Here is a 26,176-nt window from a genome sequence, read left to right as displayed (position 1 = left end):
ATAATTGCATCCTCTTATTTAGATCAGAGTATTATATATTCACAATTTATATAAACAATAAATTAGTACGTACTTGTAATGAAATATGGTAAATTTATAATATTCTGTTTTTATAAAGAGTACATTTGAATAGAGTAGCCTACATTCACAAAAATGGCTGCATGGGGTTGTTTAAGATTTCACCTATAGTCGGTTGGAAGTTATGAGGTGATTATGAGTGATTATTAGTGTAATATTGCATTTTAGACTACCGACATGACAACAGAAAGGTATGTTATACTTTTTTCATCAATAAAATTTCATCTTCGGTTTTTCTTTTGATACATGAAATCAAAATCAATACTCAAAATTAAGTGGGCCTGGCCGTAGTTTCCTTTCCTATGATCTTTCGATTACATTATACATTATTACTTTGAACGTATTTGACACGTAAAATATATTTTAATGTAGTTATGTGTATTTAATGGTATGTCAACCTCCCTGTTTTCGAAAATGACAGTTTCTACGATTGTGTTGAGATGTGCACAGTAGTGGCTGATCAGGGAGATACTATTGTCATTTGTGTTGTTTTCACATTCGTAAGACTTATATTAGGGCTGAATCGTTTTGACGTACATTTATAATGGACATACTGATTGCGACATTCATAAATGTATCTCCATATAGTTTGATACGTCATTCTTTTTTATCATATGAAGAATAACACTGAAGGATTTCTGCACTATCTTCATGTACGCGTGAATGAATGTGTTTAAGTATGTAGTGTGTGTGTGTGTGTGTGTGTGTGTATGTGTATGTGTGTCAGATTCTGCAAGATTGTGGTGAATTAAGCGATTTTGAGACATTTTCTTCAAGAGCTTCCGTTGATGCAGCTATTTGCATTCTACTGGTGTTCTTTTCCCATAATATCTGTCTAGCCTATGAGTTAAGTGTTGAATATGTATGTATGTATGTGTGTGTTTTTAGGGATAGGCGTACCGGTATATACAATAAAATGTAACGTAGAATAGTTCAAAAATAATAAATTTGTTGGTTACAACCTTATTCCGGGAAGGTATTCAATTGTGTGTTACTTTGTGTGTGGGTAATTCCATTTGTGTACAATATTAGATACAAACTGCATGCACATGTGTACATTCATGTAAGAGACATTTAGGCATATCAGTCTCTATTTATTAAGATAACTAAGTACAAAAATGTTGTGACAGACGACAGAAAAAGGAAGACAAACTGTTGGCAAATCTAACAGTCTTCTGTATCTTCCAAGTGGGAAACTTACTTTGTTTGTGCTATAATTTTAGAAAGAAGAATAGATTGGCACTGAAATTTACAAATTTGAAACATATAGAAAGTGTAGCCTATATTAAGCCCTATTCTCGTAACAGACACAACACAGCAATTTTGACAGGCACTCCCTAAGCTTATATAGCTCTACTCCAGTTACCGCATGTTTTACAAAATAACATGCATTTTCAAACTAAACAGCATTATGAAAGAAAATATCATGAAATTACAATTTAACCCTATTATCAAAGTGTGACTGGTAGAATTTTTTGGCAATATCAGCTTCATCATCAATAGCGGCAATTGATGAAAATCTGAAACACATTCTTCTATACTGTCCATCCATAAACCACAAAATAAGTAAATTAAAATCATCACTACCAATTGTAGAAGACACAACTCTGCAGTAGAGACCTTTAGACCTATATTGACTACATCCAAAACTCTGGCTACTAGCAACAGACGTCTATAATGAACACTGATCCAAATACCCTTCATTTCTCATGAAAAACAAAAACTGAAAAGACTACAGTGGACTATAGAGGACATTGTGTTGTCAGCAAATAGCTGGATACATTAAGAAGATAATTGATCAATAGCAGCAAAAAAAGTTCTTGGTTTCCTCTCATATTGAGTCAGGTACAGTTGTGAATATATATATATATATATATATATATATATATATATATATATATATGTACAGTAGCGTGCAAATTAATCCGAACAACGTAATTACTTATGCAAAAACACTCAAACGGGATAAAAAAAGGATGTAAGACATAGACATACCTCAGTAATCTATGTGGCCTTCCTTGTTCCTAATAACAGCTCTGAGACGATTTGGCATGGATTCCACTAATTTCCCACAAATATTCTTCATTTCTTCATCGCGAAACCATATGCCAATGAGGGCAGAAATCATCTTCTCCTTTGTAGAACAATCCATTTTTTTTTGCATTCTTCTTTTGCAAATTGACCACAAGTTCCCAACGGAGTTGATGTCGGGTGAGTTGCCTGGCCAGGGGAGTACCTGAATATTCTTCTTGTTGAAGAATTCTGTAGTTTTTCGAGACGTATAGCATGGTGCCAGGTCTTGTTGGAACACACCTCTGCCATCCGAAAATGATTTTTGCAGCTGGGGTACGATTCTGGTTTCCAATAAGTGAATATATTTGTCAGAATTCATCATTCCCTTGATAGGTATTAATGCTCCAGGCCCTTCATGTGTAAAACAACCCCAAAACATTACTTTAGGGGGGTATTTGGGTGCTTGTTGGAGATGAACTGCTGTTACTTTTTCGGATCCTTTCCGTACGTAAGAAACACGGTGGCCGTGGACCTCGATATGAGACTCATCGGAAAAAAGTACATTCTTCCAGTCATTCACTGTCCAGTGTTGATGTAATTTTGCCCACATTAAGCGTTTTTTGCACGTAACAGGGGTTAGCAGTTGCTTCTTAATAGGCTTATGAGCCCTTCGTCCAGCTTCCAAAAACCTATGCCGCACTGTTGTGACGTGAATATTCGCCCCAGTGGTAGCCATTAACTCGCGGGTTAAGTCGACAGCAGTTAGTCTAGGATTTAATTTTCCTGACAATTAAACGATCATCTGCAGGTGAAGTCTTCCTTTTCCAGCCACAGTTTCCTTTTTTCTGGGGTGTGATGGATCCAGTCTCCCTGTATCGTTTTATGATCGAATTAACAGTAGCCAAACCGATGTGACATTCTGCAGCAATTTGCCTCTGTGTCATAGAAGAATGCTATGCTAATGTTATAATTTTAGACCGTTTTCGTGGAGTTGTATCCATTTGTGAAGACGACAGAATGTACACAGGATTGCAGTATTAAGTCTTCAACACAACTGAAATGCTTGTAAGTACAAAACGACAGGCAAAATGTCACATATTATAAAAAAAAAATAATAACGACAGACCTTCAACAATGGAATTACACGTACTACAGATGTCAATTAAAGCGGTATGAGCAGCTGTGAGGTCAACAATGACAGAAAATGTAAAAATATGTCGTGTTCGTATTAATTTGCACGCTACTGTGTGTATATATATATATATATATATATATATACACACATACATACACATACATACATACATACATACATACAGTTGTCGTCCATGCAGCCATGAGACTGGTGGTTAATTTTGTTCTTATAGGTACTTAGGCCTACTTACAAATGGCGTTTAGAAAACCCGGAGGTTCCTTGCCGATTTCACGAAACCACATAAGCCCACATTCGGTCCCTATCGTGAGCAAGATTAATCCAGCGTCTAGCATCATATCCCACTTCCTTCAAATCCATTTTAATATACTCCCATCTACATCTTGGCCTCCCCAAAGGACCTTTTTCCTCTGGCCTCCCAACAACACACTATATGCATTTCTGGATTCACCCATATGTGCTACATGCCCTGCCCAGGTTAATTTTGTTCATAGCAGGTAATTCTTGGATGTTGGACCTGACAATTTTTTAGTACATATCATCATTAAAAACAATACTGTATTTATCATGTATGAGTAATGTAATTTGATAGACATGCAAAGCTAGCAATTTTCATTCCATCTTAATGCATTTTATGGTAATAATTTCCTGATTATATCTCGTCCTCGTATTTAAATGTGAAATTCTCACTAAAATCAGTCTGGACTACTAGGTAAGTCTACAGATAGCATACATGCACCTCGGAACAGAGCACTTTGGCGGGGTTTTGATGTAAAACTCCGGTGACGGTGCATATAGTGAATGCTACGCTAGACAGGGGAAGACTTACTTCTTTCAAGTATAGCATCGTATTGTGAATATTATTAAGCCTATCTATGTGTTTGTGTGATGGAAATTACAATTAAATGTGGGTTTTGAGTATATTGACTATATGAATAGCTACAAATCAATAGTGGAAAAGTACAGAAATTAAGAAAGAGTGAGCCTGGGAAAGTATTCCTCATTAACAAGATTGGAATAGGCCTACCTTTCCTCAGGACTAATAATGATTAAGATACGTACAAACTCGGCTTTGTGCTACTTCTGTTGGATTGGTTCTAAGGATGGGATTGCCAAGGTTTTAGAAATGAAGTATCCGATTTCGTGCAAAGACATGCTTATTATTGAACATTCCAGTACCATAAATACTAAGTACTTACAGAGGGATTCAGAGAGTACCAGTACTTTGAATCTGAAAAATAGCCATATGTATTCTAGTGTCAGATAATATTATTTATTGTATGACACAGGAAATTTAAGGAACTGGATTTGTTTGTATATTCACCATTGGGTTCTGTTATTGTTCCCTTTCTTGAAACATCCTTTTCATTGTTAGAGGAATTTCGTTTTGATCACTTTACTTATTACAGCAACAGACTAAAATCTAAAATAGCCTACTATTATTGTTAAATTAACAATGTAAGAAATATGAAGAGAAAAGTTCAAATAAAGTTAATTAAAAAATTTGTCTATATAAACTATATGAGCATTTTTCAGTTATTATGTATCACCTGTAAAGTAATTTATGTTTTATTTTTTTATTTATGTTTACAGTTTGAACTCTTCCACATGTTAAAAATACATTACCTGATTTTTAAAAGTAACTTACGCTACAAAAACTGTTGAAAATAAATTTACACCTCATACATATCAGCAGTACGAAATTAACAGCTTCTGGGCTCATTTAATCACGTTTACTGCCATAAGTACCGTTTTACGTCCTTGTTAGACTATAAGTGACAATAAATTTGCTAAGACACAAGCAACATAAATAATGTTGTTGGCATATGGAAACCAACCTTTTGGAATATTTTTCAACATTTTCAAATTCTCCACCCTCTGTATGCATCTTTCAACATGAGTATGCACACTTGCTCTACTTCGAGTTGGTAACACTTCATCTTCAGAAAATCTCCTTTTGTAAAGAAAGTGTGGCATAATATCTTACTGATGAGTGATGACTGAGGTAACTGTGTGTTAATGCCTGAGAACCCTTCGTCCGCTAGTATACCATATTCCTCACCCAAAATAGGCTATTCCAAATATTCTCACTAAAATTACAAGTAAATTGTGAAAAGTCATTACTTTAATCTCAAATGCTGCTTGCACCAACTTGCCTTCTTTTCCATTAGGCCTATAATTTTGCACAACACAATCATAAACATTGTGATTAGGAGGTGCATTCTTACTTAAATGTTTAATTCTTTTTATTGATCTTTCAAATCGCAAAATTTCAAATTATGTTTTCTGGTTTTCTCTCACAACTTTCTTAAAATACAAATCACACATAGGTACGATGATTTTTCAATATTACTCGGCTTTCCCTCAATGAAAGGAGAACATTTTATTGATTCCAGGATGCTGTTTTGTTATATTAAAGTAGCCTGTATAAATTAGAAATGTAAACGAATTTAACCATCTGCACCGAAATAAAGAAATTATTATTATTATTATTATTATTATTATTATTATTATTATTATTATTATTATTATTATTAGCAGCAGCAGCAGCAGCATCAGCATAATCATCATTATTATAGGAATGTTCTAATGTAATTGAGCCATATTTTATATGGAAAAAGTAACCAACCTAATCTAATGTGATGTAATACATGTTTGATGGGCTATAATTAATATAATTGTATTATCATCATTTGACTATTAGTCACTTCATCGCCAACCATACCAACTGTTTCAATAGCTTCCCATAAAACATTTAAATAAACCTTGCATAAAGGAAGTGCTTTATTCTTCTCGCTGCTAAAATCCACTTCCTCTGTCTATCTGTTTCTCATGGACGATTAGGAAATGAATTAAATTTAATTCCAGTCCGTTCTGTGTTTTGTGCCATATTGTGGCAATTCATTACGCAACAGTTTTGCTATGTTTTAGGCATTTTTACATATTATAAGTACACTTCACTGCCTGATATGGTTGTTCATGGATATGTTGGATGCAATCACCAAAGTTTTGCCACATTCTTTTGCTAGAGACGCTGGTAGCAACCGTGCACTCTCCTTATAGACCTAGATGATGTGACACTGACTTTCGTTTTGTCAAAATTAGAAGCTTGTTTCACTTGACTATATTTGTGCCATAGCTAGTAGGTAGGCCGATGTGCATTTCTCTCAAATTTTATTTAAAATATCTTGATATGTTGACCTTGCTTTGCACGAATTGCTTTACCGTCATCTTCCAACCACTGGCGAAATATACACATTTTATCTGAAACTTAGTTTGCAGCAACATTTTCTTTTAGGGTTCTGTATTTTTACAGCTCTCTATATTCACTGCAAGTCTGTGACGTACAGGGTACAGCTTTAATTAGCTAGTGCCATAAAATCATCTGTTCTCTTTGGCAAGTTAGGAACAGCCTCAAGTAAAAGGCGACTCTTCTCTTTTTCTCTCGTCCTTTTCTTCTTATCTTCTTCCTCTTTCTCCTCTTAATCGTCTCTCAGGAATTGTATCATTGACCAGTTTTGTTCTCTTATTAATTATAACCCTACAACAAATGTGCTTAGTGATGAATTGCTCTCATTGTGCAATCAGATATCATAAAAGCCACTAAATGAGACATTAAAAAAAAGAAAAAGAAAGAAAAGAACATATCGTAATTTTTGAGACTGGGTATTTCCTCTCTTGCCTCTCTAGGATTCTTTCGTAAATCTGTTGTTGCAGTCTTTTTATTGATCAGGTGAGGAAGGAGGAAACGAGATCACTAACAAGGGGGATGGTGCCTTCAGGATTTTGAAGCAGTGATTACTCGATTGGAAAACAAAATAGTTGGTTCAATGTAGTTTTATGAAATTAATTTGATATTTCCACTGACCCATGCAGTAGGACAAAGGGGAGTTTGAGGAGAAAACATGTTCCGTGTAGAGTAGACTTGTCTTACAGGTTCCATGTGGAGAACTTAAAAAAAATTTGTAGGGGCCCTTCTGCTATTGGATTTCAAGCTATGGCTTAGTCTACATCCACGATTGCCGACCACAGAAGAGGTGGTGATACTCCTACTATCAGCTCCCAAGCTGAAGCTTATGTCTGTGATGGCTGGCCGCACAAAGGCAGGGACCTCTGCCCTCGACTCTCAAGCTGCTGCTTAAGATTGTGATTAAGGGGAGGTTATGGTGAAATATGTAAATTCTAAACTAATAATGTTAAAGCCTTGCTTTTTTGTACACTTATTACTCACATGGGTATCACTTCAGGTTTTCCCCTAACAACATTATAAATATTATATATTTATTTTTGTTGGTTCGGATATAAAATGTATTAAACAGGGTTAAAATTAAAAATTGTTTATTAAATTTTTTACACCAGGCTCCAGATACTGTCTGGACCTAATTTAGATATTTTCTTGCCTGAGTGTTCAGTAGTTTGTTTGCTTTTTTATTTTTTATTTTTTTTCTGTTTTCTTTTTAATATTTTTCTCTAAAAGCCAAGTGTTCATTGAAAAAAAAAATAGTACTTACACATTCAAATTTTTCTTTCTCACATTCGAAATTTTTTTTTCTCAAATATTTGAAGTCATACTAACATTAAAATAGCAAGTTATGTGGCACATATATTAGACAAGTTCCACAAAAAAAGAATCAGCTTTCTAGCTTCATTTTTGTGGGAGTTGATACATTTTGTACATGACAAAGAGTTTAATAAAAATGAAAAGTTGAGAAATGGGCAGTTAATTTTTACTTACAGTTTTGCTGGAAACAGGAACCCTGATCACTTCTGGAATATTAGAAATGGCCAGTCTTGTGTGTTACTCCTTCCCTTTGCCTTATAGCCTCTTCCAGTCTCAACCTAGCAAGTTTCACAGCATGACTGACCCTCTGGAATGTCGCTGAATGCTTCACAGTCAAGGAACATCGACAGTCTTATTGTCTTGCCAGTTTGATGCTCTTTAGCACCAGTTGACCCACCAGCAGCAGAATGTGTATCTGATAGTCTTTGTGGTCCCTATTTCTGTATTCACAAACTGCCTATGCTACAGCACTTCTACTCGTAAAATGGCCTTCTGTTAAAGGTGTCCCAATCATTTCTTTATGGGGACGTGGCTGCTTATCTTCTGCTATGGCTCTCTGATAGGAGTACCAGGATGTGGAACCAGGAGGGCATTTACTGTGCTGGGACTTCTCTTCAGTTAGTATGCTGTGCGAAAGAGTTGAAAATATTGCTCTTTTTATGGCAGGAAGATCTCCCTTGTTTTCCAGGATAGCCTTCTAGTAGTATCGAGTCAGTTTGGCGATGGTATCCTGTTTCAGTGCACCATGACTTTTACCACCTAACATTATCCCTTGGAACTTCCAGTATGACACAACACCACGAAGAGCTGTCCCCAGACGTTTACTTACGTAATTCATACATTCTTCCTTCTGTATCTTTATGCCATCGCCATATGGTTTCACAGTATTTACTTCCAAAAAGGTTTTGGAATCACCATCGGACAACATTGGAGCAATTTAAATGACAAGTTGAATGCAGCACTTTAAAAATGGCGACGAAAACAGACCTTAGAGGGGCCGTACGGCTCTGAAAATTCGTGGAGTGATAAACCAAGCCTTGCAGATTATTATAAAACAAAAATGAGGCTGTGATGGCTGACCTTACAATGGGAGGGACTTCTGCTTTTTACTTTCAGGTCTAGGATTAGCCTACAATGGCTAACCACAGAGGTGTGCGAAGAAAATTTGGGGATCCAAAGGCAAATTGAACTCTATTGAAAAATTAAAGTCAGATGATAGTCATAGAGAAGATTCTGGAACCAGAGAACTTGTTGCAACTTCTGATTCAATAAACAAATACTGTTGAAATGACTTGAGCATTCGCTTCTCTGAAGCCTTCAAATCCAGTATTGGAGGAGATTCAGGAATCTGATTGGTTTTGCAGAGAGAGTGGTACAAACACACGGAAAACAACAATCATTTTTTTTCTTCATTATGAGATGAACTCTTATTTGCATTTTGCACTGTAACTAATGCACAGTAAAATATGTTTCCTAAGAAGTAGTGTCTAAATTTTTTTCCCAATTTCTTAAATCATTTCCTGGCTATAGCGCTGTCCTGCTTATAACACTTTAAGGACACAGTTTCTTGACGAGTTAATTAACGGAGTTATAAGTATAACTCCGTTAAATTCTCCTTTTGAGACAATGTTTATACGGTACTATATAAACATTGTCTCAAAAGGAGAATTTAACTTTGCACAATTGAGATTACGTTACTCTGTGTGTGTGCGTGCGCGCGCGCGGGTTTCGGTATCATATTACAGTTTCACCAGGAACTGCCCTCACGGAAACAAAGACAAAGCTGATCAAGTGATAAGCAGTCAAGCAATTACTATTGTCTGTCTGTGCATTTTTTATCAGAGATTGTATATTACACTGTTCTGCAATCTGTTAATGGAGTTGAATATTAGAAGATCATAGCTTAAAATTGGAAAGCTAATGCATTGGAAATAACGAGTGAATCATATTCGGTTTTCAATTTGCCCACAGATTACTATTTCATTATCTTAATATACTGGACTTTCATTTCAGATCTTCTCATTCTAAATATTACTAATTATTTAAATTGAATTCAATTTAAACCAAAAAAAAACACGTCAATTTGGATATTGAGGGGGGGGGGGAGTCTGAAACCAGGCTTAATTACATTTTAGATTTCACCCCCCCCCTCCCCAGCCTTCCCAACTTTGGAATTTCAAATGGCACCCCTATATTTGTATACTTAAATATGGAAGAGTATTCAATTGTTTATACACCTCATTCGTTTTCGCATCTTTTGTTTCTGTCGTCGCCTCACAATTGCGTTAATAATTTGAAGATGTACCGTCATGGAAATAATATCCAGAATTTTGATTCTCAATTAGTCCCGATCACTATTTGCAGATCACTTTGCTTATCTTATCTGTGGAGTGTTGTAATGTTATGCGCCCTACATTTATGTGATTCTTGTGCTATTCTGCATTAAATTATAAAAGGGAAATGTTTTTCGTTAACTGATCCTCAATTAGTGCCGGGAGTTTATTTGTGAATCAAATGCTACTTTTTACTTTTTCAAGAAATAATGTACTGAATTGAAATTGTTGTAAATATAAACGACTATAAATTATTGTAGAGAGGTCAATTAATAAATTGTAGGTAAAACTCGTTACTCTCTGTCATTCCCATCTCCGCAATCGGCAGGTATGCTTAGGTAGATCCAGAACTAATGATCTTTACCCTATGGGAAATTGATATTTGCTAAAAAGTTTCTTGAAATCCTGTCCAACAATATTGTTCTGTTAATGTTAGACGAAGCACATTTTCATTTGTCCGAAAGTGTAAATAAATAGAACTTCGGTACTGGGCAGAGGAAAATCCGGAAGAGATCAACATGCGACCGCTTCATAGTGAACGCATCTCTGTCTGGTGTGGTGTCACACAGTTTGGGATTATTGGTCCATATCTTTTTGAAAGTGAAAATGGTGGTTTTTGTTTTAGTGCTGAAGCCGTATTCCGAAATGACGTAATACACAATTTTATGGTCTTGCGGCGAGGAACACTTCCTTGATGTAGAATCTGAAAGTGTTTGCGGAACTGAACTGAAGGATTAAATGGCATACCATAAGGAATAAATGTATATTACTGTTTGATATTTGACTTCAATATCTTCCTTTGTATGTGCAGTTGAAAATGGGGAGATATTTCTGCCTCACCTTGTATGCTTATTCAATTGACAACATTCTCTGTGCTTCATGTAATATTAATTCTGGATCGTAACATCAGAAGTGACTGAACGGAGTTTATTTCTTCATTAATTATAATTACATATTTTGTTTACCAACGCAATTATCTGATAAGCTTGGTAAATACAATAGTAAGATAATGACAACATTCATTGTATGGGGACTGTATACAAGTTGGGCGTGATTCGTAAGATCCAACGATGGCATGGGTATGCAAAGTCAGAATGTTGATGAGGAAACTATTTAGTCAAGGACAAATGTACAGAGAAAACAATGGGCTTTAGAACGACAAAAGATAGTTAATGAAGGTGGAGACCTGTGAACTTGAGCTGGCTGAACGAAGTACGAAAGGTCAGTTATGGCTGTCGTGTATTGGGAGGAGTACTGCTTGATAATAGGTGATTTGTAGCAGTTAATTTTTAACTTGAAAATGTATTCATTTTGTATATATATTTTAAAAATGAATTACTATGTTACTTTAGAATTTTGTTAAATATACTTGTTCGCTCGGAACTTATTTCAAAATATTCTGTCTTGTGGGTAAAATATATCGAAATTTAAAATTTTTTATTAAAAATCCTCTCTTCGGTGGACCAAAGAGTAGGGAAGGAGAAAGAAGAGGTTTAAATTTCTAGATTATAAGTTTCTCCTCTAATGACAAAATGTTGTACTAAATTGAATTTGCTTACTAAGTATTCACAGAGGATTGTATGAGAAATTTGAGTGTAATGCTCGATTCAATCTGTGTGCTACAAAATGTGACACTTCATTGACACACGCACGCATTAGCACACAACCATATCTGTTTTCTGTACTCTTTGTCCCTTGTGGCAGCTCACGAATGGTGAGAAGATTTATAAATTATTATATTATGTCCTCTGTGTAGCAATAATTGAACAACTGGTGTTAGAAGGAAGGTTCGATGCTGTAATGAAGAAGTATAAATAAAATATTATAGCGTAATTTGAAATACACTGTTTTCATTTAAATATGTTATGAAATTTCTCAGTTGCTCTAGCAGATGTGTTGTATAGATCACGATTTTTTATTTTTTTAATTCTCGATTTGAGACCAAATGGTGGTACATCTTGAAAGCGGATTCGAGGTTCAGTCCAATTATTTAGGAGTTATACGTATTATTCACTGTTGCTGAAGGTACTAACAGTTTATTTACAAAGGAAGAGTTGATGAGAAAACAAGGCGATGAAAATTTGACTGATAATAACTTTATAAGATATTATTGAAGGTTGATAATACATTATTGTCAAACGACTAAGTCATATCAGTAGTAACAGCGATCTTGAACATTGGGATATTTGGTCTGATTTCATACACTGGTGGTTCCTTTATCAGATTATCCGTATCTCTTCCATAATATTACATTCCTATTAACATGTGTAGCTAACAGTGTCATACATGAATGCTTCACCACCACGTGGCCCTTGAAATGAATGAAAATCAGATTGCGTAAAAAAAGATTTGGAGGATTAGAAGGAATATTGAAGAATTAGCTTACTGAGAAGGAGTTAATGTCACTACGAAAAGAAACCCAGGAAAATATTAAGTTAAGAGATTATTCGTTCATTGAAAGCTGAATTCAACGAAAACTAAATAATGAATGTGAAAAAATATCTCCCTTCCCCCAGTAACAGGTACTTGACTAGGGGGAACGTGCCGTAACGGTAGGCTCTCTGCCGACGTAATATCCGCTTGGTGCACCATGGGAGGTCGTCTAGCGGCAGCAGTTTGACGATTATGATTAAAGGATCGATGGAGAAATGACGGTAGGGAAAACGGGAGTACCCTACAAAAGTCTACAACAGAACACTCTTTTTGTCTATCTTTTTCACTTGAATCCACCGGGGTTCGAATCCAGATTATCAGCGTGGAAAGGACGCAGTGTTTGCCAAAGGGAGTTCTGCAAGTCATGCTAGGGGCTCCGCGAAAATCCAAGGCTCTCGTCAGCCGACGTGACGCATTTTTTGTTTGTTATATTTAACTACGCTGTATCAAATACTAAGTTATTTAGCGTCGATGGAATTGATGATAGGAAGATGAGGCCGAAGATTCGCCAAGGATTACCAAACATTCTCCTTACGGTTCGGAAAAAATCTCAGAAAAAACCTAACCAGATAATGAGCCCTAGCGAGAATCGAACCCACGCCCGAACGCAACTCCGGATCAGAAGGCAAACTAGCCAACCAGTTGGTCCACATAACTTACGCGGCCTGTCTGGCTGAAATACTACAGAATTGGTCTTGGTGTTGAAGTTGAGTCAACAGGCAAGTAAATCCCTAATTATTAGTCCATGCATATGATTTGAATACAGTAGAGAAATAGTGAAAAGCTTCCTTTGTTGTAAGGAACTCGTACAAACATGCCAAAGGTTAAATATGTATAACTGTTCTTATTTAGAGTCCCTGGGATTTTCATGTGGACGTAGTGTTGGAATATGCACTGATGTCGCCTTGACGACAGTTGGTTAAATAAAAGTTTGTTTCAGTCGTTAAAGAAAAAAAAATATTAATACTACTGTTACTGCTACTACAGTCCTTTAAGGGCCCAGACCGAACAGCCGGCTGCTGGCCTCACGTCCATATGCCGAAGCAGAGGTGGACGATCATCCAACCAGAATGGAGGTATCGTGTGGTTAGCATGTTGGTCCCATAGCCATTATAGCTGGCTTTCGTAACCGGATTTCGCTACCTATTGTAGCTCCCCAAGTGCATCACGATGCTGGCGAATCCTCGGACCTCACCTCATCTCACATCTCGCCAAAATATTGTAAAAAATTGCACAAAATTGTAAAAATTGTAGAAAATTACTAAATTGTAAAACTATAAAAATTTGTAAAAATTGTAATTGTAATATTGTAAAATTTTGACTTGTTCCACATCTTAAAGCTTCATTGCTCATGTAAGATCTATGGAATAAAATAAATGAATGAATGAATGACTGGTCCCATACACTGGCCGAAATTTCATGAGAAAATTTCTTCTCCCATGAGGACTCTAACCAATGCGATTCCCTAACGCTAGTTCTGGACAAGATGCCGTAGAGTCGTAGGCCAGGGTTGGCCAACTTGATATCTTTAGGGACAAATTTAATTTAGAGAACTCCACCATGACCAGACGATGCCATAAGTTTAGTTTTTATCCACGAGGAAAGAAAAAGACAAATTACATTACATATAATTTAATAAACGAAGGTCATGTTGTTATTGTTGAGCAAGCTGTTCGAAGACAGATCTGAACCTCACAAGTGAAACCAACAAGGCACCATTTGTGAGGCAACTAAGCCAGAAGATAATGGGTAGGGTGGCCAGTTCCTTTCCCTCGCCATTGCATACATTTCCGACTAGCTACATATTACCCTAATCAGACTTCAAATGTATACAAAAAAAATGTTCATCTGACACATATCGTAAAGTGAGATGTACTGCCTGATAATGAATGTACACTCAACGGAAAAAAGAATGAGCCGCCGACAATTTCTAAGTTTCAGATACATAACATTGCGCATGCTTGTCTCGTCAAAGACGTAGTTCACCAGGTAACACATAAGTAAACCATTTAAATTTGCTGTATTTTATTTAAAAGCCTAAAATATGTTATAAAATCGAATGGAGGGTTGATTCTAGATACATCAGGGCCTCTGAAGAGTGAAATAATAATAAAATTTATAAATACAAAATCAACCGAAGCGAATATGAACAGGAAAACCACATATTATGCCGAAAGGACATTAACAGTCACAGTAGCGTAAGTCGTTACAGCATTGGTCTGTTGAATGTGGTAGCAATAATAGCTCAAAGTTCGTATCTCCCAAAATCTTTTTTTTTAATTACTCGTACAAATTTGCCATCATATATGTCTCGCAAAGCTATATTTATATGGCGACATCTATTAGACTATGCCCAAACTCTTAAAAAATAATAAACCTTCCTCCTGTCTGTTAATTAAACGTTCGCCACCGGCGTAGCTCTGTCGGTTAAGGCGGCTTGCCTGCCGATCCGGAGTTGCGTTTGGGCGCGGGTTCGATTCCCGCTTAAGCTGATTACCTGGTTGGGTTTTTTCCGGTTTTTTTTCCAACCGTATCCTCGGCCTCATCTCGCCAAATATCTCGCTATCACCAATCCCATCGACGTTAAATAACCTTGTAGTTGATATAGCGTCGTTAAATAACGAAGTAAAAAAAGTTCTGTCTCGTCATTACGCTTGAAGATGGCAGAGAGAAGTCATTGCCCTGGTTCGCGTAGGTTTTTCTGCTTCGATGGCGGCCAGAGAGATTGGAGTCCCTAAGCGGTGGGCTAAATTTTTTTTTATCGAGAATAGTGAAGTTGTGAATTGTCTCATTCCTGGTCGGCCGCGCATCTCTACAAGGGAAGAGGACGCTATGTTATTGAGAGAAGTTGAGAACCACCTCTTTGGAACTGCCTCTCAACTCAAGATGGCGTCCAACTTTCTAGATTCCCCACATACCGCGAGGAGATGTTTTAGAGAGCATAGCATACGGTGTCGTCTTGCTGTGAGGAGAGAACATTTGACGATGGAGCATGCCGTGGACCGTCTAGCGTATGCTACTCTTCGACAGGACTTCGATTGGAGAAATGTTTTCTCCGACGAGGTAATTGTCTCTAGTAGCAACGATGGTCCTGCCCTAGTTTTATCGTATGAATGGCCACCGATACGATGAACGCTTCATGATATGACTTAACAGGTCGGGTCGCGTGAGCATCGCGTGTTGGCGGTGGATGTCATATGATGGGGCAGGACTTCTGGAACGCATCCACGGTCGGTTTACGGCAAAAGTCTGCGAGCACATTTTGGCAAAATTGTAATGATCCCTTCCGCCCGAGAACGATATCCAGAAGGAACACTTTTCTTCCAGCAGGATAATCACTTGGTACACACCGCCAACCGGATTCAAAGGTGGTTTACGAGGAGGCCTGATGTCGACCTGATCGACTGGCCTCCAAAATCACCAGATATGAATCCGATTGATAATTTGTGGGCTGCAGTGAAACGGATCCTACGCTATAATTGGGCAGAACAACCGCCCGTTCGGACAGCTGACGAATTGTGGGACAGAGTTCTAGATGCGTGGGCGGATGTGGCCATGAATTTAGATCTGCTCCATAATCTTGTGGACTCCATGTCGCGCAGAATGAGGGCAGTTGTTGACGCAGGTGGTTTTTGGACGAGATACTAGTCCCCACCACAGACCTTTTTTGTTAATATATTAATAAATTGTTGGTTTTTTGTTCATTTAATTATTTATTTATATTTGATATGCGTCCGGTTTTTTAGAATGTAAAACAAGTATTTTTGTTTATACAATCCAAGTGTCCCCTATTAATAACCCACAGGTGATGGGCAATAATAATTTTACAAGGCAGATATAACGAAGTTTATGAACAAATTCCATTTCACATTAAAGTAATAAATTAATTAAAAACAAAAAAAAAATAATAATAATTTTACCGTACCGAGAAGCGAACTCAGAACCTCTAGATTGGATGTCAGACATCTTATCGTTGGGCCACACACAGGTCATGAGGTTGTTTACATTGTATATGGATGACTTTCAATGAAGAGACACCACAGCAATGCCTTGCATAAGGCATTGCTGTACGTTTACACTAGTGAACCGCGCGATAGAACTTAGCATTTCTATCGACCAAGAGTCGGCTCATTCTTTTTGCCGTTAAGTGTACCTATCAGCCAGAACCTCAATCAGAGGCCAGGAAGGTCATATGCCTGAAAATTTGTCATTACCGCAAAATGGAAGAATATGTGATAACACGAAAGCTGAAAGTCTCTTTCTATTCTTGGATTTCACATTACTTCAGTGAAGGAAATAAGGCTTCGCATTTGTAGATGCTTGCAAAAAAAAAAGAGTTTGTGGTCCCAGTTTTGCAGAAATGGGTAATGTTTTAGTCAGCAGTTTCCAAAAGACGACTCCAGTAGCGAATGAATATTAAGGCTGGTTCACAATAAACCGGGAACGTAAACGACAACGAGAACGGAAATATTGTTAAAATAAATGTATTCAAATGTAAGGATTCACAATTAACTATTGTGAATTCTCATATTTAAATACGTTTATTATAAAATGAGATGGTTGTCTAGGGGACAAATGCTAACTCGGATATTTTAACTTCGAGGTGTGCTTCTGATTTTCTTTACAGAACACATTAAAATTTCTTTCAGTAATTTTCTTAAAGGTAAATCCTGGGTCATGAAACTTGCATAACTCGCAGATATTTATGAACACTTAAGTGCGCTGAACATTAGCATGCAAGATACCAACGAGAATATTTTCACTTCTACAGATAAACTCGTAACATTCAAAAATAAATTTGGTGCTTGATAAAACAACATATTTTTAAAGTAGTGTTGAAATATTTTCCCTTTTATCTCAGCTCCAGACTTAAAAAAAAAGCGTAAAGATATTATACCACTGATTTCTGACCAATTGGAATCCCAGAAAGCTCTACAAATACTTCCCTTCTTTATCATCAAACATATAAACTTGAATCAGGAAACCTCCCGCAGAGTATCCAAGCAGTGCAGACAATTTATTCAGCCTACTAGAAGGATAATTGGTTAAACTGAAATGTGATTGCACATGAAAAATTAAATTCAGCGAACACCCATTAGATGTCAATATTTAAATATTTATTTTCAAATTAATTTGTTTTTTGTGTTCGCTACTTCAGTTTTCTTCATTATTTTAAACCTTGGTCAAAATTGCTCTGGATTCTTGTGGTCACTCTCATTATGGGGCGGATGATTTTTAATATGTCATCGTCCATTTCTACACAGCTTATTTATGTGAACGAGCGTTTTCATATTTGGCGAACACTAAAACCTAAAACCTAGCAAAGAAACAGGCTTTTGTCCGTCGAAGAACAGTTTTGTGTTTACCTAAGTTGCTTCCAAGGATGCAATTATTATGTTCCAAAAAAAAGAAAAAAAAAAAAAGCATAAATGCATTAAACTAAGTTTCAAAAGTGATTTATACTTTTGAAAAACTGTTTAGGTTCATTTCAATTGATAATGAATCCTACAAATTTGTTTTTGTATTATATACTTACACAAGAACATTGCATGTAATAAGGTTTTGTAATTGGTAACCTTGATTTAAAATTAAAACGAATGTATTTTTAAGAAATATGTTAATAAACAGTAAATAAATATTGTAACATTTTATTCACTACTAGGCCTGAGTATGAATTGTTATTTATCTCGCCTACTGTTCAACATTAGGCCTATACTTTTTGACCAAGAAAATCGTGGTACAATATTATATATCAGCCAGGGGAGTTTCCTCGAAGGTTAACCAAATATTTTTCAAGGGTTTCTCGAAACGAAAATAGTTGGGAACCACTGCTCTAACCTTTCGACTGTTTACTATACTGGATATAAATGTTTAGTACTCATATTTTACAAAGAAAACATTTTCGTCTTAGCTTGACAAATATGTTTGGTATTTTTGTGGAGATATTCCATAATTATTCTACAGTATTATTTCAGCACTAAAATACGAAACGAATTCACGCTATCTATCAGCAGAGCGTGGAAACTATTATTTATGCACATGCACATACAATTCAGGTGTAGAGCGCGGAAAATTTTTAGGGACAACACAAAACACGCTTTATGTCGTTCGCATTGGAAAGAATTCCTATTTTTCCTCGGTGGACTGTAAGGCTATCGACACCGGGTCAGGTTCTCGTAATTTATCCCACGCGCAGTGGTAATTATTACTGTCAACAACTTGACTCAATCACCACCAAGCGAGTTTAATTAGTTATTGTGTTCTTCTCTGTTAAGTACCAGCCAAGAAACTGTAAGAATGACGTAATAGTATAATATGCTGTGTGTCAGTTGTAACTTTTTTTTTCTTGGCGTTTCCACGTATTCCGCACGGTTGCCACAACTACTTCTTGTGTTCGACAGAGGGCAGTATTTTATGGCGCTACTTAAATTCTAAAGCAATAAAGTTTATGGGAAACGAAGACTCAAGTACTATAACACAAAACATAACACCAGAAAATAGTTTGCACAGTGAAATTACAGAGATTGATGAGGAAGCTGTTAGTGAGGTATCCAGTGAAAAGATATACGCATTTGAAATAGAAATGCATTAGCAAACGCTACAAATGTACTAATTGATTTCCGAATCCCCAGTTTATGAACAGCTGATGGCACGAAATATATGATAATTAAGATTGTAGTATTAGGAAAGATGCGGGTCTTGGAACATAAAAAAATCGTTTAAAGTGTTGTTTACAATTAAACACGTAATACAGTTTAGATACATGTACGTTTGAAAGTAATTAAGAAATTACTTGACAATTATTAATAAGGGGCTACATTTACTGTGGGCCCATGGCGAAAAACATATGAGTGAGGTACAAAAACTTATCATCGTTGTCAGAAGAATATCAGAATTCCACAGAATTAACTCTATATATTGTATCGCCAAATGAAGCTAAATTCATCCCATTACACACCAGGATATTATGTGCCGCAACTGAACTTGTCACATCTGCATCGCAGATGGAAGCACGTCAACTATCTGCTACATATTCTGTAAAGAAACCAACCGCAAGAATGTGAAGCACCTGAGATTAAGCTAATCTTGAATTAGTAGAGAAGAAAGTTCTTGTTTTTTCTTTCTATGCATACATAATTGCTTATGGACATGCACAAACACTAGTACGTAAAATGTATTCATTGTCTGAAAATTGTCGGCCTCGGTAGCGCAGTTGGTATAGCGCTGGCCTTTTGTGCTCGAGGTTGGGAGTTCGATCCCGGCCCAGGTCGATGGCATTTAAGTGTGCTTAAATGCGGCAGGCTCATGCCACTTGATTTACTGGCATATAAAAGAACTCCTGCGGGACAAAATTCCGGCACACCGGCGACGCTATATAACCTCGGCAGTTGCGAGCGTCGTTAAATAAGCCATAATTTAATTTTTGTGTGAAAATTTATATGTTGTTGGCCTCTGGAAATATGTTTGTAATTTCTTCACACCAAATTATGAAGGGGAAAAAAATTAATTAAATTTGTGCTACACTTGTATTTATTTCAAGAATACTGAATACCTGGTGATTAAAATAACAGCGACAACAGCCACCGGCGTGGCTCAGTCGGTTAAGGCGCTTGCCTGCCGGTCTGAAGTTGCGTTCGGGCGCGGGTTCGATCCCCGCTTGGGCTGATTACCTGGTTGGGTTTTTTCCGAGGTTTTCCCCAACCGTAATGTGAATGCAAGGTAATTTATGGCGAATCCTGGGCCTCATCTCGCCAAATATCATCTCGCTATCACCAATTTCATCGACGCTAAATAACCTAGCAGTTGATACAGCGTCGTAAAATAACCAACTAAAATAAAATAAAAACAGCGACAACTCTTAGTATGTTGTACAGGACAACAAACTGATCAATTTTCAAGAGGGAACCCATGTTCGAGAAATCGTGGTTTCACTGCAATGGGGCATCAAAGTTGGTTCCAATTGTTTATGGCAGCCTTGTAGTTATGCAACCCATTAGTCATCAGTGAAAGGTGGATGGACTAACTGCACCTGATAGTCTTCCTGCACATGAACGACTACTACATAGTCCATGTTCTACATCTTAATTGGGTCGTTTGTGGTGTGTTCCAGTAACGTTGTTAACAGCAGTAAGACATGTACCAGTATAGAACTACGGAAATGATCGGTATGCTGCTTGCATACGGCAGAATGGATTGCAATGGTAGGAGACCTGTTTCATGGTCACCAGATCTTATGCCCCTTAACTATTTATTTAGGGTAGTATGAAGGGTATGGTGTAAGAGACTCCTGTAAGATAAGAGGAGAACCTTATCGCACGAATTCACGCAGCGACTGTGAAACTTAGCACACAACCACACGTACTCGTATTTGATCATGTGCTCCAATCACTGCACCGCCGATGTACACTCTGTAATAAAGTTGGAGGTCGACAATTCCAACCCCCTTTTGTAATTTAATGCACAATGTGATGCTCTTGTTGGGTTGGCGGAGGTTTCTTGACAAAATGTGGAACACACGCCCATCACTATATCCGCAGCATTGTCATACTTTGATGCCCCACAGCGCCCAAGCTGTGTATTTCAGGACAAGTGTCCCTGCTTGACAAATGATCACTAAGATCAGTTGGCTCTTCTGCACAACATGCTAAGAGTTATCGGTGTTATTTTTTAATCACACTGTATATTTTAGTTGTACGTATGCGAGTGGTGTGTATGCATGGATAAACATTTGGTTATGTGGTCTGTGTTTACACTTGCGTGTGTACAATTAGTTCAAAAAGAATGGGTCGACTCTCGGCAGTTTAGATGTAAAGTTTTAAAGTCAAATTCACACGAGTAAACTCATTGCGTTCAAAGGCAATGCTGTGATATTTGTTCCGGTTGATTCTTTAATAGTGATACGTCTACAATACAGCAAATGCAACGAGGTGCTGTAGCGTAGGAGTAAGGTGCCTGATTTCGGAACCAGAGGTTGTAAGTTCGTTTCCCGGCAGAGTTGTTTTTTTAATTGTGCATACAGACATACATACATACGTGTTCTGCCCAAGAGCAGGTCTTTCACTGCAAACCCAGCATTTTCCAATCTTTCCTATTTTCTGCCTTTCTCTTAGTCTCCGCATATGATCCATATATCTTAATGTCGTCTATCATTTGATATTTCTTCTGTCCCGAACTCTTCTCCCGTTCACCATTCCTTCCGGTGCAGTCTTCAGTAAGCAGTTTCTCCTCAGCCAGTGACCTAATCAATTCTTTTTCCTCTTTCTGATCAGTTTCAGCATCATTCCTTCTTCACCAATTAATTCTTTCCAACACAGATGATTCGTTTCTTATTGTCTGTCCATTTCACACGCTCCATTCTTCTCCATATCCACATTTCAAATGTTTCTATTCGTTTCCCTTCACTTAGTCGTAATGTTCATGTGTCTGCCCCATAAAATGCCACACTCCACACAAAGCACTCCACTAGTCTCTTCCTTAGTTCTTTTTCCCGAGGTCCTCAAAAGATGCTCCTTTTTCTATTAAAAGCTTTATTTGCCATTGTTATCCTCCTTTTGACTTCCTGGCTGCAGCTCATGTTATTGCTTATAGTACACTTAACGACAAAAGAATGAGCCCACGACAATTTGTAAGTTCCAGATACATAACATTGCGCATACTTGTCTCATCAAAGACGTCGTTCACCAGGTAACACATAATTAATCCATCTAAATTTGCTGTATTTGGTTTAAGAGTCTAAAATATGTTATGAAATCGAATGGAAGGTTGATTCTAGATACATCAGGGCCTCTGAAGAGTGAAATAATAATAAAATTGATAAATATAAAATCAACCGAAGCGAATATGAACAGGAAAACCATGTATTATGCTGAAACGTGTTAACAGTGTCAGTAGCGTAAGTCGTTACGGCATTGGTCTATTGAATGAGTTAATAGTAGTAGCTCAAGGTCCGAGTCTCCCACAATCTTCTTTTTTTAATTACAAATTTGTCATCGTGTATGTCTCGCAAAGCTATATTTATGTGGCGATATCTCTTAGAACACACCCAAACTCTAATAAATAATAAACCTCCTTCTCTTTTCCAAGCTATACTCCTGTATGTTAATAAAACGTTCTGTCTCGTCATTGCGTTTGAAGACGGCAGAGAGACAAGAACTCCGTCAACAAGTCCTGGTTCGGTTATTCTGCGTCGATGGCGGCCAAAGAGGTTGGAGTCCCATTGTCAACTGCTAAGCGGTGTGCTAAATTGTTTATGGAGAATGGTGAAGTTATGAATCGTCCTATTCCTGGTTGGCCGCGCATCTCTACAAGGGAAGAGGACGCCATGTTATTGAGAGAAGTTGGGAATCACCCCTTTAGAACTGCCTCTCAACTCAACATAGCGTCCAACTTTCCAGGTTCCCCACACACCCTGAGGAGACGTTTAGACAGCGAAGCATACGGTGTCGTTGAGCTGTGAGGAGAGAACATTTGACGATGGAGCATGCCGTGGACCATCTAGCGTATGCTACTCTCCGACAAGACTTCATTGGAGAAATGTCATTTTCTCTGACGAGGCAATTGTCTCCGGTAGCAACGATGGCCTGCCTTAGTTTATCGTACGGATGGCCACTGATACGAAGAACGCTTCGTGAGATGACTTTACAGGTCGGGTCGCGTGTTGGGGGGGGGGGATATCATACGATGGGTCAGGAGTTCTGGAACGCATCCACGGTCGGTTTACGGCAGAAATCTACGAACACATTTTGGCAAATGTAATGATCCCTTCCGCCCGAGAACGATAATACCCAGAAGGAACACTTTTCTTTCAGCAGGATAATCACCCGGTACGCATCGCCAATCGGATTCAAAGATGGTTTACGAGGAGTCCTGATGTCGACCTGGTCGACTGGTCTCCAAAATCACCGGATATGAATCCGATTGAAAATTTGTGGGCTACAGTCAAACGGATCCTAGGCTCTAATTGGGCAGAATAACTACACGTTTGGACAGCTGACGAATTGTGGGACAGAGTTCTAGATGCGTGGGAGGAGGTGGCCTGCTCCATAATCTTGTAGACTCCATGCCGCGCAGAATGAGGGCAGTTGTTGACACAGGTGGTTTGTGGACGAGATACTAGTCTCCAGCACAGGCTTTTTTTTGTTAATATATTAACAAATTGTTTTTTTTTTGTTTATTAATTATTTATTTATGTTTGATTTGCGTCCGGTTTTTTAGGATGTGAAATAAGTATTTTTGCTTCTACAGGCCAGGTCTCCCTATTAATAGCCCACAGGTGATGGGCAATAATATTTTTACAAGGCAGGCATAACGAAGTTTATGAACAAATGCTATTTCACATTTAAACTAATAAATTAATAAAAAAAAAACAATTTTACCGTACTGGGAGGCGAACTCACGATCTCTGCTACGGATGTCAGACATCTTACCATTGGGCCACGACAGCTTGTAAGGTTAACTGCATTGTAGACGGGTGACTTTCAATGAAGGGACACCACAGCAATGCCTTGAATTGCAGTGCGTTTATACGAGTGAACCGCGCGATAAAACTTAGCATTTCTATCGACCAAGAGTCGGCCCATTCTTTTTGCCGTTAAGTGTACATCCCAAATATTTGAAGCTGTCCACATCCTCTACTGCCTTATTCAGAATTCGAAAGTTTACCTTCTTTATTTTTCTTCCGACAACCATGGTCTTCGTCTTGTTTGCATTTATCTTTATCCCATACTGCTCACAGCTGTTATTTAGCTCCAGTAGCATATCCCTTAATGTCGTCTCCTCTTCTATTATTTTATATTTTTAATGACAACTGTTAGTGGAATTTGTGAAGAAACTTGGTTATACAAGTCTTGCAAACGTATTGCAGCCCATAATTTATGGGCTATTAGGCCTATTAGGGACGACCTGGCCTGTAGTCTATACCAAATTAATAGTTTATTTCTCGAAAATCAGGAGCACATAAAATATAAGTAAACATAGCACCTTTATTATAATAATAATAATAATAATAATAATAATAATAATAATACTAATAATAATAATAATACTAATAATAATAATAATAATAATAATAATAATAATAATAATAATGTCAGATCCTTATACTTCGCAGCAGTTAATAATTGTCTGCGATATTATTTATATAAGTATAGCCATGCTACACAGGGGAAATTTCAATTAATATCTCAATAAACAGAAGGCTGCAATAATAGATGGAGAGAATACGTAGAATGAATAGAACTACCTGGAATACCATATAAACTACTTCATTACAAACCCGTTGAAAGGAGAAACATAGGACGCCCAAGAAAACGCTGATCAGATAAATATTAAGTCACTTTGAAACCGGAACAATCTTGACTTAATCCGTGTCGTAAAATATAATGATGATTATATTATTTTTACTTGTTTGTTGACAGATGTCCCAGACCAAGCCACATAATCGCTGCCCTGAGTGAAGACTGTCTCATTGTAATAGAATTCTCTTTCCTTGTCATAACACATTTGTAAGACGGGGGTGATCCTATATTATGAGAGCTGTGAAACTTTTGTAGGTGTCACGGATATTTTTAGACGAAAATACAATTTATGTCTGGAGTTAATATTCAAAACACATATTAAAGTAAAATAACGTTAATATGTAGCGAAATAAAAAGATGAACTAGCCATCTCTAGATCCCACCCAAAATTTTACGGTTTAATTCGATATGTAGGCCGTAATTAAAGTTTTCAATATCATGACTTGTCCAAAAGGGGGCTTCAGGAACCTAAACGGCTGCAATTATCGGACATGCGACTGACGAATATGAAATATCAATATAATATGTTATATATTATTATAACATATAGCTCTACTTTTTTTATTATTTCGAATATTGTTTTATCATTTATGAAAATTGGTTTTCAAACGTTGTCAACGCTCCCTGTCAAGAATAAACATACAGAAAGCTAAACTTCAATATGAACTGAAGAATGGTAAACAGTATCACTTCAGTATTGCCATTATTAAAACAAATAGAACTAAATTAATGTTTACAATGGTAACATGTTTTAATGTTGTAGTTAAATGTATTTTAAAATCTATAAATCGAATATAAATGCAGACGGTTTTATTAACACAGTAGTGTTGTCTGGGGGACGGATTGTTCTATTTATTAAACATTCAATCGACTTCCAGGTGATGTCGCCACTTGGTACTTGTGTAAATGGTGAATATAAAAAGTTATTATGGTAAATTTGTAATGTAAAAAATTAAGACTAACCGAGATTCGAACCTACTACAACCAATGTTATTTGGTTCTAGACCCATGCTTAAGCCACCTACGCTACAATGGCTTATTCTTTAATTTGACATATTACGTAGCTTTCTTTCTCGTTCATCTTTGTTTCGATAAATTTGTACCCCGTTTCGATAGATTTAGTATTTATAAATTGTATTACTATTTCACTCTTCAGAGGCCTGGCTGCAGCTAGGATCAACCCTTCGTTTTATTTTATAACATATTTTAGAACGAAATACAGCACATTTGCATGTTTTAAGTGTGTCATCTTGTGAACTGGTGCTTCAAAGAGACGAGCGTGCGCACTGTTCTGTTTCTGGAACTTCGA

At 37.1% G+C, this 26,176-nt stretch overlaps 1 protein-coding gene across 4 annotated transcripts in view; it reads left to right on the top strand.

The window, feature by feature from the left end:
* Positions 1 to 123: 123 nt before the first annotated feature.
* RhoGAP93B (MyTH4 and RhoGAP_KIAA1688 domain-containing protein RhoGAP93B) overlaps positions 124 to 26,176 on the top strand; it is a 121,077-nt gene continuing 95,024 nt past the window's right edge. For all 4 annotated transcript variants that reach the window (XM_069818597.1, XM_069818598.1, XM_069818600.1 and 1 more), the window contains exon 1: positions 124 to 269. In XM_069818597.1, coding sequence (XP_069674698.1) covers positions 256 to 269 — 14 coding nt within the window. In that variant the 5' untranslated portion in view covers positions 124 to 255. The remainder of the gene's footprint in view (positions 270 to 26,176) is intronic.

This window comes from Periplaneta americana, chromosome 2 (assembly GCF_040183065.1).
Source record: "Periplaneta americana isolate PAMFEO1 chromosome 2, P.americana_PAMFEO1_priV1, whole genome shotgun sequence".
Classification (NCBI taxonomy): Eukaryota; Metazoa; Arthropoda; class Insecta; order Blattodea; family Blattidae; genus Periplaneta; species Periplaneta americana.
This window is presented reverse-complemented; position numbering and strand designations above follow the sequence as displayed.